The sequence below is a fragment of the Centropristis striata genome, chromosome 14 (genome assembly GCF_030273125.1).
Source record: "Centropristis striata isolate RG_2023a ecotype Rhode Island chromosome 14, C.striata_1.0, whole genome shotgun sequence".
NCBI classification, from domain to species: Eukaryota; Metazoa; Chordata; class Actinopteri; order Perciformes; family Serranidae; genus Centropristis; species Centropristis striata.
The window spans coordinates 35,720,470-35,736,564 of NC_081530.1; the positions used below are offsets into that span (position 1 = coordinate 35,720,470).

The following is a 16,095-nucleotide window of genomic DNA, read 5'->3' on the forward strand; positions in this document are numbered from 1 at the left end:
ATTGCCTGTAAATAAGAATGGTAAGTGCTCGCCCAAATTATATTACAGTAAGATATGTAAGGATAAATTAAACTGTAATACAATGTTAGAAGTGTGCTCTTTTTCAAATGGTGTTTAACCCTTTTTATAATGCCCAACGATTTTTAAACCTTTTTACAGACAAGTTCACAATGATTCTTAAAACAGAGTTTTTCATCAATGTAGACACCTAAGAACTTTACTGATGAAACTTGTGCAAGTGCACTGTCATTGATATAAATTTTGGCTCTCTCTGCATTATAAATCTTGTTCTTATTTCTAAAAATAATAAAGTTAGATTTCTTGACATTGATTGATGACTTATTTAAGTTGAACCAATAAGAAAAATGGATGAGTCCAGCATTTGCTTTAACAATAACAGAATCAAAGTTCTTGTCAGTAACAAAGAGATTTATGTCATCAGTGAATACTATAGGTGACAATAAACTTGGAGCGTTGGCAAGATCATTAACATATATCAAAAACAACAAAGGTCCTAAAATGGACCCTTGTGGGACGCCACATTTTAGTACGGTCTTCTGTGATCGATTACCATTAAAAACAACAAATTGCTCTCTTCTGTTTAAGTAATTTTCAACCCATTGTAAAACCAATTTTTTGAAACCGTAACATAACATTTTTGATAGCAAAATTTCATGATTCACCGTATCAAAAGCCTTTGATAAATCTAAAAAAATGCCTAAGGTGTATTCATTTTTCTTCAGAGCAGCAGTAATGTTTTCTCTGAGATGTAAAAGAGCCATATAAGTAGAATAATTTTTTCTGAACCCATATTGATGTTTGAACAAAATATTATTGATATCTAGGTGTTTCATGATTGTACTGTATACCAGCTTTTCAAGAATTTTAGAAAAACAAGGAAGTATTGATATAGGACGATAGTTGGAGAATACAGATGGATCATCAGATTTAAAGAGCGGAATAACTTTGGCAATTTTGAAGGCTTTAGGTATAGTACCTGATTCAAGGGACATGGAAAAATGAATGTTAAGGGCTCAATAATTAAAGCAGCAACTTTTTGGATCAAAGAGGCTGGAATTTCATCATGGCCAGGAGAAGAGTTTTTGAGACTCATGATAATATCAAGAACCTCTGAAGACTTTGCAGGCTCAAAAACATTTACATTTAGGGAAGCATACTCTTTACTTATATAATCAGTGGGAGAACCAAAAACACTGCCAATATTATTTGCAAGATGTGGTCCCACATTAACAAAGAAGTCATTAAATCTATTTGCAATTTGGGATGGCTCTGTTATCTTTACTTGGCCATCCTGAAATTCAGACGGGGATGGAGAAGAAGCATGTCTCATATTGAGCAATTTTTTCAGAGTGTCCCATGTAGATTTAATGTTATTTTTAGAGCTGTTAAATTGGTCACTATAATATTCCCGTTTAGTATTTCTAACAAGATGGTTGTATTTATTCCTAAATGATTTGTACATAGCATAATTTAAAGGAGTAGGACTTTGAAGATATTTTTTATATAATTTATTTTTCTTCAGAGCAGATTTCCTAAGTTCAGTAGTAAACCATGGTTTATTCAGGCTTGCGTTTTTTTTGATACAGTTATTTATCAGAGGAAAACATTGGTCAAAAACAGAGTAGAACTTGGTAAAAAAATAATCATAAGCTGTGTTAACATTCAACGCCTCATATATGGCTTCCCAAGATAATTTTGCCAACATCTCTCTGAAGATGTTAATATTCTTGTCATTGAACCTTCGAAATAAAGACCTCTTTGGTTCGGACATACTTGATTTACCGTGCAAAACAGAAAGTTGAAAAACAGGCATATGATCTGAGATATCCGTGTGAAAATTATACCAGATTTTATAACATTAAAAAATTCACTCGTAAAAATATTATCTATCAATGTAGAGGATTTACTAGTTATTCTTGTGGGCTTGTTAATTAGAGGATAAAAGTAATAGGAGGACAGTATGTTTGTGAGGTCAGAAATGTGATGTTTGATTTCCTCATTTAGAAGGTTGATATTAAAATCCCCTAGTAAATAACATGGTTTCCTCTCATTATCAACATGTTCTAACACATCTAATAAACCTTCTTTGAACTTGTTGATATCAGTATTTGGAGGGCGATATATACAACCTACTATCACTCTTTTTTTCAGATTCTGAACAACAATTTGAACCTCTAGAAAAACAACTTCACTGTTAGATTCTTGAAACTTCACTTCAAGATCTACCCTTTGTTTGACATCAAAACCCTTTTGGACATAGAGAGAAACTCCACCACCTCTACCTCCTCTGCATCTATGTGTGACTGTATAGTCAGCTATTTTAAATAGTCAGCTAATATCCTCTGTAAGCCATGTTTCAGTTAATGCAATAATTGAGAAAACATGGTTCAATGTTGAAAGATAATGATAGAAATTGTCATAGTTTTTAGAGAGACTTCTTATATTTAGATGTAGAGTAGAAAAGATGATGGACTCACTGTATTTTGAAATAAAAGAATTAAAATTAATTTCAGAAAAATACTCACATGAGGATGGACAATGAGCAAAACCATCCAAATCATCATTTGTGGATATATTGTTTAAAGACAAAAATAAATCAGGATTAAATGAAGTATTGTAGATCTTGTCATCACTTTGTTGCAGTGAATAAAAATCATTATTAATTGGTGCATTGGACTGGGCATAACATGAGCTAAGATCCCTTTCAACGAATAGACACTGGGGTTGTGCAGACATAAACTATCTGAAGCAAATGGATACGTGGTTTACAAAAGTCTTGGGTGACATTAATACTACATTTTACTTGCTAGAACTATTCTGCTGTTCTCTCCTGGGTTGCACAATGAGTCTATCATATTTCAGATAGGCCCATTCTCCCCTTGCTCTTGCAGCTCTCATCTCCGGTAACAGTTCTTTGCGCTTTTGGCGCACAGCATCCGTGAAGTCTTCATTCATATAAATGTTGGTACCCTTTAGATAGTTGGCTTTAGAAAGGATTGCCTGTCTGTCTTTGTGCCTGAATAACTTCACTATCATTGATCTTGGCCTTCTGGCCTCAACGGTCGATGGCTTTCCAATACGGTGTGCTCTTTCTATTTCTATATGTTTTTGATCCATTTTCATTTTTTCACTTAAAATTTCTCTAAATATCTTTTCAGAGTCAGCCCAATTTTCGTCAGGTGATTCTGGGATACCGTCAATGACAATATTGTTTCTTCTAGACTGATTTTCTAGATGCTCGACTTTGGCCAACCAGTGTTTGTTATCAGCTTGAAGAGCCTCAATGTTGGATTGGAGATTTTTAATAGCACCAGTTGTCACAGATTTGAGAGTGTCCATCAGCTCATCCACTTCCCTTTGAGAGTATTCAAGGCTCCTTTTGACCTCCTGCATTTCTCTAGACAAATCATCATAACGCTTATTGCTTGAATCATTAATCATTATTTTGCACAAAACCCTTGAAACTGTTCTCTTGTTGCAGGATAAGGTCTTTGTAGTAGGACTTTTGCTGGTCCAAAAGCTCACGAACAAATGAGAGAGAAATGAGGTCTTCTTCACTTTTCTTAGGTGGCATTTTAAATGATTTAAATAAGGAATAAAGAGAATAATAAAGATAAGTAAGCTCCCTAAAATACTAGTAGTGGAATATAGGTTAAAATCAAACCTTCCACTGCAGCAGTTACTAGTGTAGTAGCCTTGTCCTGTTGATGACTTGGTGGCTTGGAGCTGGCTTGAGGCTGAGCTAAAGATAGCCTTATTCCTGGTGGTTGCCTATTATACTGGGCCTGGTGGATGTATGCTGCTGCCTGGGCTGCTGCCTGTGCCTCTTATTTTATGTTGAACACTTAAAATAAGAAATTAACTCTTAAAACAAGATAAATGATCTAACACTTCTAAATCTAAAGTTTGTTTTTTTTATCTTGGTAAGAACCAAATAATCATCAGGTCACTCTGCTCGGGCCAGTTCATCACTGCTGGCAGCTTTCATGCATCTGGTTTTAAGAGTTCATTTATTATTTTAAGTGTTCAACATGTGACCAGAAAAGACATAAAAAAATACGACACAAAATTACAAAAAAAACAACAACATAAAATTACTCAAATATGACACAAAATTACAATAAAAAGACTTATTACTAAATTACTAAAAACATACATACAATTACTAAAAGACGCAAAATTACTAAAAAAAGACACAATTAATAAAAGACACAAAATGAATTTAAAAAATATACATAAACTTACTAAAAAATACAGAAAATTACTAAAAAAGACACAAAATGAGCAGAAAAGACATTACATTTCCCAAACGAGTAAAAATAATGAAACAAATAATTTGCAGTGTGATCATTATGTTTCACTCTGACTCACTTAATCAATATTAAAAAATAAACAAATAAACTATCTGATAACTTCGCTAACAGCAAAACATCAAGTAGGTCCAACAACAAACAAATAAATCAGATAATATTAATTATAATATTGTCAGGAACCGGCTCATAGATCACAACAAAACAAGGGAGACCACACACGTATTCAAGTTATAAGAAAATAATGTTTATTTAATTAATTGAAAACAACACAAAGAAACTTAATAATGTGAGTCAGTATATCAGTGGTGAGGTGTACAGGTGCTCCGCAGCATACAATAAATAATCCCACCCCCAAAGATAATTCTTATTCGGGTACTTAAATTAGACTGAAAAACATAATAGTAAGGCTACCTTTAGTTTTGTTTACATTACCAGTTCGTCACAGCACTCTTCCTCCCCGCTCCGCTACCTGGAGACCTGTAGGAGCATTTGAACACAGAGCAGCAGAGAAACATGATCGAAAGGAAAAACACAAATAAGGTAACATTAAAACCCTCTGGAGTCCAAGAAAGCTCCGGAGCTCGACTTCTTCATGACGTCACGACGTAAAAACGTTCAGCAGCACGGAGCGCTGTCTGCTGTCAGCTCAGCTCTAAACTTTTGGCTTTTCTACAAGTTTCCATTTGTCCCAGTTAGCGTCAACAGCAGCAAAAGTGAAAACCACCATGACCAAGTGTAACATGATTTTACTCACGTTTTTGTAGAGGTTTTTCAAATTTTGCAGTGTGCATTCAGCTTTTTTAATGCAATATTTTGTGTTGAATGGTTTTTGTGATTTTTGTGTGTGTATTTTTCTCTTTTTTGTAAAACAAAATGTTTTTTGTGTGTTTTTTTTATGCATGTTTTTGTGGGTTTTTTGTGTGGGTTTTATGTGGAATTTTTTTGTGTTCAAAATGTTGATCCAGTTAGTCAAAATGAAAAAAAAATAATGATCAGGTGGTATAGGTGAGGTTGTGCTGAATAAAGATGATACCAACATGGCATGGTAAACATTTTTTATGTGATATATACAGGCAGAATGAAAAAGTGTCTAAAACCAACAAAATAGCCCAAGACTCCATAGAGTTAACCAACGGCCACCTCAAACGACAAAACCTTTGTTTTGTCATTTGCCCCACCATATACAGTCTATGCCTGAAGACATTCACAAAGTCAAGCAAATTCTACAGCTGACAAGTTTTGCTGAAAACAGCGACATCCTCTTCCAATCTGGGCCAAAAGAAATGCTGCAAGACTGGATGCCAAGTTCCATGAACAGCCCCGTCATCATGGGAGGCTTTTATGACAGACTCTAAACTTCTCAGGCACCTCAATCTGTACTATGGGTTTTCCCACACAACCACCACCCTGTACAGAACATTTACACACCAGCGCACCACTTTGTAAGCACCCATGAGCTGCAGTTTCCATGACTACCACTAGAGACACCAGATCACACAAAGGCCTCACTGAGGGATCAGTTTCTTGCTTCATAGTTCCACATGACCAACAGCGCACCAACCGTCCACAATACACATCCAACCTATCAGAGTTCATCCCACTAACTGCCTCACCAGAATCTAACCTAGGCTCCCCCTGGTCTTCAGGAGGCTAATTGCTGTGGGTAATTATGCACTAAAGCCCGGTTTTTGTTGCAGCCCGGTAGCCCGATGCAGCAACCAGCAATGGAAGCTTCCTGCAACGCCGGATTGTCTCCAGAGACAACTGTTGAAAACCGCTTTCACCCCGCTCTGACCCTAACAGGGACAAACAATGGCAGTTAACAAAGAACTTGAAACTGAGCAACCAAGACAAAAGCTCTCTCCCGTAAAACAATACATCTAACAACCAAAATGGAGGAACAAACTTTCCCAAAGGTAACTTACCAAGAAGGTCCACAATCAATTTACACCACTGAAAACTAGTCCAAACAAAAACACTAAATTAGTCCGAAATGGACGAGTGGATGAGCCCCGTTTTGTCATGAAGCGGCTCTTAGATCACGACAAAACAAGGGAGACCACACATGTATTCAAGTTATAAGGAAATAATGTTTATTTAATTAACTCTATGGAGTCTTGCAGGGCTATTTTGTCCATTTTTGAATCCTTTTCATGTCTTTTTGTGTCTTAATAAGTCATTTTGTGTCTTGTGCTTTTTAGTGGTCATTCTGTCTTCTCATGTTTTGTCTTTTTTGGCAATTTTGTGTCTTTTTTGTCATTTTGTTTCTTTTTTGTCATTTTGTTTCTTTTTGTGTCTTTTTTAGTCCTTTAGTCCAACATAAAATGGGATTTTCATTTTGTGTCTTTTAACTGGCCTCATGGAGTTTACAGCGAGAACTTTAGAGGTAAATTTACAGTAGGGCTCCACGCTGCTTTGTTTTCTAGTCTGGATGGAGGCAACAAGTCTGGATTATTTGGAGCTTTTGGACTCCACAGGGTTAATTGAAAACAAGACAAAGAAACTTAATGATGTGAGTCAGTATATCAGTGGTGAGGTGTGTGCATGCAGGTGATGTGGTGAAATGCAGGTGGAGAAGCTGAAAGAAACTAACGAACGAAACAAAACCAACTGAAACAAACCAAGGTGGAGGAGAGAGAGAAATAATAATTCCCAGCATGTTTTTATTTCTATCTGAGTGTCTTGTGGTCTCAGCGTGGAGCTGCAGCAGTGAGCAGGAAACAGCTGCAGCTCTCTGACTCTGTGTGTTTGCATACATGTGTCCTCCTCTCTGCTTCCAGCCATAAGAGGCTGCTGTCCATCAGTGGCTGTCCAGGCCTTTCACACACACATGATGATGTCACTGACTCTGCTGCTGGCCACCCTGGGGCTCCTTGTTCAGGGTGAGACTCTCTGCAGCATTTACCTTCTTCCATCTCTTCTCCACCTTAAACATCTTTCTCCTCTTTCTCATCTTTTCAGCCTCATCAGGAGAAATCCTCGTGACTCAGTCTCCTGGATCTCAGTCTGCTGTTCCAGGACAGACTGTCTCCATCAGCTGTAAAGCCAGTTCAAGTGTTGCTAGGCGCCTCCACTGGTACCTTCAGAAACCTGGAGAAGCTCCTAAACTCCTGATTTATTTAGCTTCAACCCGTCAGTCTGGAGTTTCAGATCGTTTCAGTGGAAGTGGATCTCATTATGACTTCACTCTGACCATCAGTGGAGTTCAGGCTGAAGATTCAGGAGTTTACTACTGTCAGCATGGTTACGGCACCCCGTTCACACAGTGAAAAAGCGTTGTACAAAAACCTCCCTCAGCTGCAGAGGAACTGATCTGAATCAACAGCTGCGCAGAAACTAAAAGTGTTTCTAAAGACACAAATGTTTTTACTAATAATTCACTTTGAACATCTTACTGATCAATAAGTTGCATTTAACTCAAAAAGTTCGACATTTAAGTCTTTTTTTTATTTAAAACAATCAACTTCATGTCAGAAACAAACCTGTGAAGAATGATTTCAATTATTCATTTATGAAAATACATGAACACTAAAACTGTAAATATTGTTTATTCACAGAGTTTGTGAATCAGTGATGTTTTATTATAAACTTGTTTTATAGTTTCAGTCAGAAGCAGTTTGTAAACAGTTTGTAGGTTTAAATCTGCATATTATTTTATTTCACTCTATGCTGACGATATTCTGATTATTATTCCAGATGTGTGAAATACTTTTCAGACGTCAGAAGTTTTATTTATATGATGATGTTTGTTCATGTCTTTAGTGACAACAAAGACATTTATTGTTGTTTCTGTCAGCTCAGTTTATCTGTGATTTCATATGTTCAGTGACACCAAAACCTAAAGTTCACATACATTTATAATAATAAATATTTATTCTCTCCAGCTCCCTGGGCCAGCTGGGGATTTAGATTTCATATTGATTTCCTTTAATATTGACATGATGTGATGAGTGTTTGTGTAGAGTTTGTTGTGTTCAGAGTCAGAGAGCCGTGTCTCTCTACAGTGAGAGGTTTTTGTACGGCGGCTCAATGAGTTTGTATCACTGTGGTACACGTTCGGTGGAGGAACCAGACTGGATGTTAACTGTAAGTACCTTTGACTTGTACAACAACTCAAATTCACCATTTATGTTGTTGGTAATTGTCTGAAAAGAAGGTCTATTAGATTATTTATGCTGATAGTTGAAGTTTGATATTATTGCAGTATCCATTACTTTAATGAGACACAGACTGAATTCTGTCTGATGAAGGAACTATTTAGTTCAACTGAACATTTTACACTTGACGGTTTTTATATTCTTATCATTTTAATTAAAGTTCAGAGAGTTATGCTGACCATATTTAACATCATGATTATATACACCTGATGATTTATTTACATCTAATTAAATAAATTTAATGGAATCAGAAGAACTCCATCAAACATTTGTTTAGTGAGTTTATAATATAGAAGCTCTGCATGTCTTCTATCTTCATCCCAGACTATTAAATTTAATAATCTGTCAAATCCTCATCAGAACAAACAAGTGTCATTAATGCAGCTGCAGCCACTTTAACCACGTCGTGTTGTTGAATGTTTTTCATCTATTTCTTAACAAAAGTAATGAAATGTTTTCTGTCTGCTTGTTGTCGAGGTCCAGCAGAGATGAAACATCGTCGTCTCGTATGAGTTTAAAATATTCATTGTTTTACAGTGAATATAAATGTTTAGTTATTAAACTAAAGAGAGAAACTCTATCTTTAGGACTGAGAGCGTCTGTTGCCTCGGTTCACTGAGCTCTGAGAGGGAAGTGAAACTCTGTAGAAAGTTTCTGTTCTCTCTGTGTGACTCTCTCCATCTCGTCTCCTCCTCCAGTGGGTGGAATCGTCCCCACCCTGACGGTGCTGCCCCCCTCCAGTGAGCAGCTGCAGCAGGGGACGGCCACGCTCATGTGCCTGGCCAACAAGGGCTTCCCCTCAGACTGGAGTCTGTCCTGGAAGGTGGACGGCAGCAGCGGCAGCAGAGGCTGGGAGCAGAGCAGCAGCCCCGGGGTGCTGGAGAAGGACGGCCACTACAGCTGGAGCAGCACCCTGAGGCTCTCTGCAGACCAGTGGAGGAAGGTGGGCTCTGTGACCTGTGAGGCCACCCAGGGCTCCCAGACTCCGCTCTCAGAGACTCTGAGGAGAGACCAGTGTTCCCAGTCCTGATCTGACTCACTGCTTTTCCTCTGTTACTGCTCTCAGTCTGCTCTCTTTGTCTGTTTCTCTCATGATGTTTCAACATTAACTTGTTCTTGCTTGTGTTGAAAGTTTTAACATTTTTCAACAATAAAGAATTCCATCGTATATTGTAAAAGTGACCCGTCTTTTAATTATTTTCCTTCACATGTGTTATATATCAGGAGTATGAATCAGATTAATGTGCCAAAGTGACAATCATAAGAAGTACATTATTTCCAGATTCTTTTTTAAACGTTTTAAGACTGCAGACATGGTACAGCCATTTCAATGGTAAATCACAAAGCTATCAGATTTAACTACTTTATATTCTTGAGGATCATAAGTTAATATGTCATTAAATTTGTATTTTTACCCAAGATCATTTATCATTCATTTGTAATCCTATGTTCCTAATATAAATGGTGCCCCGTTTAGAGGTATCCATACAAATATTTTGGGACATCCTAAAATCCCAACGTATTGGTGCCCCGTGTGAGGCAGTGTACAGTTGGCAATAACTCTGCACTCTGTAACTCTCTCTTTCACACATGTTCTTGCTTGTGTTGATGCTATCAAAATTTTAAAGCAATAAAGATTTCATTATGTGTATTATGAAAGTGTCTTTAAACTTATTTTCAGTGACATATATAAGAAATAACAGTACTGTCGGGAACTGTAAAGTCCAGAGTACATTTTAGTGGTTTTAATAGGTTATTCTTGAATTGTTGTAAAATTTTAATGTAAATAAATTAAACTTTGCAAAACCTGTGAGGCAATTTCAGTGGTGAATCCTAAAGATCTCTGCTCAAACTGATTCATACCCTTGAAGATGTGATGTTCAGTTTGTTGTGGACATTTTTAGGCTTATTTAACGAGTTTCTAAATGTCTGAAAGAGGTTTATATTTTGATTTGGTTGACAAAAGTACGTACAATTGGTCGTGTGAAAGGCCTTGCATTCACCAAAGATTAATAAATACATGGATGTGTTTTCTACAATCTAATGGACACACCAATGATACGTGATACAGACAGTACATTTAATCTGGTACAAAGAGACACAGAGAGTTTTGTAGATCACGTCAGAGATAAGGAAATATGATCTTTCATTTCTATTACACAGGAGAATGACTTGATTTTAATGTTTCAAAACTCAGCTTGGTGTAATGTGAAATCCAAACTAAAGACTTGATGTAAATACAAAAAAGGATTGAGAGAAGACAGATGGTCTGCACTGACTTCTTATCTGACTGAGGTAATATCAGGACATTATCGTCATACAGAGTGTACAGATTGTGTGTGTGTGTGGTTGTGTGTGTGTGTGTGTGTGTTTGTGTGTGTGTGTGTGTGTGTGTGTGTGTGTGTCTGTGTCTCAGTGAAGTGTATCAGTCTGCAGCTGCAGCAGTCAGTTCAGTTTCTGTTCTGCTGACTGAGGGAGGTTTTTGTACGACGCTTTTTCACTGTGTGAACACATACTGACTGTTCATATAGTGATCACTCAGACAGTAGTAAACTGCTGCATCTTCAGCCTGAACTCCACTGATGGTCAGAGTGAAGTCAGAGTTTGATCCACTGCCTGAAAAACGATCTGGAATCCCCGAAATCCTCTCACTGACGTACTAAATAAGCAGTTTAGGAGCTTCTCCATCTTTCTGTTGGTACCAAGATAAAACTTCTTTACCACTACTTTTTACTTTTCCCACATTGATGTTAAGTGTACAGCTGATGGAGATGGAGCCTCCCGGAGCAGACCTCACTGCTCCAGACTGAGTCACTGTGACCTGTCCTCTGGACTCTGAGGACACAGAGACAGAAACATAAAGCAGCGTCATGGTTTTGTGGGCTTCATTTCAGACGGACGGGTGTTGATAGAGGAGAGGAGTTTGATTCTCTGGACTTTACCTGTGAAGCAGCAGCAGAGGAGAGTCCAGATGAGGACGCAGATCAAAGTCATGTTTTTGATGAGGAGGATTTCTGTGGCTTCTGTTGTCATGAAGGACAGCTGTCAGTCATCCAGTGTTCAACTCTCAGGACTATAAAGTCTCCCAGAGCACTGGAGCATGGTGCTGCTGATGCAAAGTGGCTCTCTATGGAAATGCTCTGACTGACTCCAACAGGGACCTGGATTACTCTGATAAACTGATTGATCCATTGATCATCAGCATCATCAGAGTCTTGTTTAAGGATGTTTAAATACAGTTTTTATTTGGTTTTACGTCTTGAAAAACTTTGGTGTCAAAATGTTTGATTCAGGGTCCCAAGAGCCGACCGGAACAACTATAAAAGTCTGTTATTACCTGTTAAATGTACGTGTTGTTGAGGATGACTGCATCAGACACTTATTGTATTTGCTCTCATGTATTATGTGTGACTCTTTGGTCGCTAGCTGCCAATTAGCACAATTGTACATATATTATACTGTGTATTGTCTGTTTTTAATGTGTGCTGTGATGAAGACATTGGATGTAGCTGGAGAAGACAAAGACACATTTACAATATATTAATGTCTGTAATTTTAAAATAAATTTACTGTATTTAAAAAAATGTGCATTTGAAAATCTGTTACATTGTGTTGTTATCAGTTTCCATGTTATCTGTAAAATCTTCTAACAGAGACCTATCCTGGTGAGTTTGTTTGTGTCAAAGTCAGAGAGCCGTGTCTCTCTACAGTGAGAGGTTAGGCCATCCTGGTAGGCTTGTTGCTCTTGGATATTGGAGTACTGCTGCGAGGACGAATTATCAGTTCGTCATGCCGGAGGTTGGAAATGTCCCCCCTCTCTCTCTCTCAGCTCTCAGATCTGGTGACTCCATTATCCCATTAAAGACCAAGTTATTTCATCTGGTCTGTCCCTCTAGATACTCCATCTTGTCAGTGACAACTAGTAAACTGTCACAAACTTTAAACAAATCTGTCTGCATGGAGTTGCAACGTCCAGCTTGATTGTTCATTGTTCATTTTGATGTCATCCACCTCTTTTTGAGTGTATTGAAGACTTGTTTTTATATCCTGTAGTTCTCGTGTTATTGTGTCCAGCCTGGTGTTAGTGGAGTCTATTATAATTTTAACAAAGCCTTTAAAATGTTCTTGCTGTTGTTGGAGTAAAGCTGTGTACATGTCCTTCTGCTGTTGTAACAGTTCTGTTACTTGTGTGAGTGAAACATGATCTTCATCAGATTTCCCTTCTGCTCTTAGTTTAGGTGGCATTTTTGGCTCTGAGTAAAAAAATTCAAACAAAGTACCTGACCTGGCCTGGTGGCTGCTTCCTGGTGGTTTGCCTGGTTGTTTGCCTGGTGGCTGCTGCCTTTAATTCTGGAACAAGTTCAGCCAAACTAAAGTTGGGATTGTTTGATTCTTAGGGGCAAATTGCGTACAGAGAAAACCTGCAGCCAATCAGTTAACATAGTCTGATGACATGTTGACCTATGTTTCAAAGAATTTCTAATAATAATAATAATAATAATGATAATATTAATAAAGTTAAATAGGCAACATTTTAATGAAATTAAAATATATAAATACATTATTAATTAATGTGGTTTTTTACATTACTTTTGACTGAAGTTTTTGTTGGTGAAGCATGGGAAACAAAAACCCATTAATATTAAAATAAATGAATTAATAAAAAAAATTAAAAAAAAAGAGGCCACACATTAATAAAAAAGCAATACATGAATAAGTAAATATAAAAAAATATTTTTTAGATTTTCTAATTTTTTTTACTTCTATCTGAGTGTCTTGTGGTCTCAGCGTGGAGCTGCAGCAGTGAGCAGGAAACAGCTGCAGCTCTCTGACTCTGTGTGTTTGCATACATGTGTCCTCCTCTCTGCTTCCAGCCATAAGAGGCTGCTGTCCATCAGTGGCTGTCCAGGCCTTTCACACACACATGATGATGTCACTGACTCTGCTGCTGGCCACCCTGGGGCTCCTTGTTCAGGGTGAGACTCTCTGCAGCATTTACCTTCTTCCATCTCTTCTCCACCTTAAACATCTTTCTCCTCTTTCTCATCTTTTCAGCCTCATCAGGAGAAATCCTCGTGACTCAGTCTCCTGGATCTCAGTCTGCTGTTCCAGGACAGACTGTCTCCATCAGCTGTAAAGCCAGTTCACGTGTTGCTAACAAACTCCACTGGTACCTTCAGAAACCTGGAGAAGTTCCTAAACTCCTGATGTACTCCGGTTCATACCGTTATTTTGGAGTTTCAACTCGTTTCAGTGGAAGTGGATATGATATTGACTTCACTCTGACCATCAGTGGAGTTCAGGCTGAAGATTCAGGAGTTTACTACTGTCAGCAGGGTTACAACAAGTTCACACAGTGAAAAAGCGTCGTACAAAAACCTCCCTCAGCTGCAGAGGAACTGATCTGAATCAACAGCTGCACTGAAACAAAAAGTGTTTCTAAAGACACAAATGTAGTCACTAATAATTCACTTTGAACATCTTACTGATAAATAAGTTGCATTTAAATCAAAAAGTTCAACATTTAAGTCTTTTATTGAATTTGAAACAATCAACTAAATGTCAGAAACAAACCTGTGAAGAATGATTTTATTTCTTCATTTATGAAAACACATGAACACTAAAACTATAAATATTGTTTATTCACAGAGTTTGGGACTCAGTGTTGTTTGAAATATAAATTTGTTTCATTAGTTTCAGTCTGAAGCAGTTTGTAAACAGTTTGTGAGTTTAAATCTGAACATCATTTTATTTCACTCTATGCTGACGATTATTATTCCAGATGTGTGAAATACTTTTCAGACGTCAGAAGTTTTATTTATATGATGATGTTTGTTCATGTCTTTAGTGACAACAAAGACATTTATTGTTGTTTCTGTCACCTCAGTTTATCTGTGATTTCATACACTCACTGACACCAAAAAATAAAGTTCACATACATTTAAAATAAATATTAATATATATTCTCTCCAACTCTCTGGGCCAGCTGGGGATTTAGATTTCATATTGATTTCCTTTAATATTGACATGATGTGAAGAGTGTTTGTGTAGAGTTTGTTGTGTTCAGAGTCAGAGAGCCGTGTCTCTCTACAGTGAGAGGTTTTTGTACGGCGGCTCAATGAGTTTGTATCACTGTGGTACACGTTCGGTGGAGGAACCAGACTGGATGTTAACTGTAAGTACCTTTGACTTGTACAACAACTCAAACTAAACATTTATGTGGTTGGTAATTGTCTGAAAAGAAGGTGTATTTGATTATTTCTGCTGATAGTTGAAGTTTGATATTATTGCAGTGTCCATTACTTTAATGAGTCACAGACTCAATTCTGTCTGATGAAGGAACTATTTAGTTCAACTGAATATTTTAAACTTGGCGGTTTTTATATTCTTATCATTTTAATTAAAGTTCAGAGAGTTATGTTGACCATATTTAACATCATGATTTTATACACCTGATGATTTATTTACATCTAATGAATTAAATTAAATGGAATCAGAAGAACTTTATCAAACATATATTTAGTGCGTTTATAACATAGAAACTCTGCATGTCTTCTATCTTCGTCCCTGTCTATTAAATTTAATAATCTGTCAAATCCTCATTAGAACAAACAAGTGTCATTAATGCAGCTGCAGCCACTTTAACCACGTCGTGTTGTTAAATGTTTTTCATCTATTTCTTAACAAAAGCAATGAAATGTTTTCTGTCTGTTTGTTGTCGAGGTCCAGCAGAGATGAAACATCGTCGTCTCGTATGAGTTTATAATATTCATTGTTTTACAGTGAAGATAAATGTTTAGTAATTAAACTAAAGATAGAAACTCTATCTTTAGGTCTGAGAGCGTCTGTTGCCACGGTTCACTGAGCTCTGAGAGGGAAGTGAAACTCTGTAGAAAGTTTCTGTTCTCTCTGTGTGACTCTCTCCATCTCGTCTCCTCCTCCAGTGGGTCGAGTCGTCCCCACCCTGACGGTGCTGCCCCCCTCCAGTGAGCAGCTTCAGCAGGGGACGGCCACGCTCATGTGCCTGGCCAACAAGGGCTTCCCCTCAGACTGGAGTCTGTCCTGGAAGGTGGACGGCAGCAGCAGCAGCAGCAGCTGGGAGCAGAGCAGCAGCCCCGGGGTGCTGGAGAAGGACGGCCACTACAGCTGGAGCAGCGCCCTGAGGCTCTCTGCAGACCAGTGGAGGAAGGTGGGCTCTGTGACCTGTGAGGCCACCCAGGGCTCCCAGACTCCGCTCTCAGAGACTCTGAGGAGAGACCAGTGTTCCCAGTCCTGATCTGACTTACTGCTTTTACTCTGCTACTGCTCTCAGTCTGCTCTCTTTCTCTGTTTCTCTCATGATGTTTCAACATTAACTTGTTCTTGCTTGTGTTGAAAGTTTTAACATTTTTCAACAATAAAGAATTCCATCGTATATGATAAAAGTGACCAGTCTTTTGAATTCCTTTCTTTCACGTGTTAAATATCAGGAGCAACAACAATAAATGTCTTTGTTGTCACTAAAGACATGAACAAACATCATCACATCAATAAAACTTCTGAAGTCTGAAAGGTATTTCAAACATCTGGAGTAATAATCAGAATATCGTCAGCATAGAGTGAAA

The 16,095-nt window shown here is 37.6% G+C and overlaps 2 gene segments (V, D, J or C); both read left to right on the plus strand.

Moving 5' to 3' along the window:
• Positions 1–6,990: 6,990 nt before the first annotated feature.
• LOC131985407 (Ig kappa chain V region Mem5-like) lies at positions 6,991–9,543 on the plus strand. The segment is given in 4 exon segments: positions 6,991–7,216; positions 7,296–7,590; positions 8,383–8,420; positions 9,190–9,543. Coding segments are annotated over 4 exon segments (717 nt in total).
• A 3,741-nt stretch (positions 9,544–13,284) lies between these two features.
• Positions 13,285–15,767, plus strand: LOC131985406 (Ig kappa chain V region Mem5-like). The segment is given in 4 exon segments: positions 13,285–13,467; positions 13,547–13,850; positions 14,626–14,666; positions 15,436–15,767. Coding segments are annotated over 4 exon segments (729 nt in total).
• The last annotated feature ends 328 nt before the right edge of the window (positions 15,768–16,095 follow it).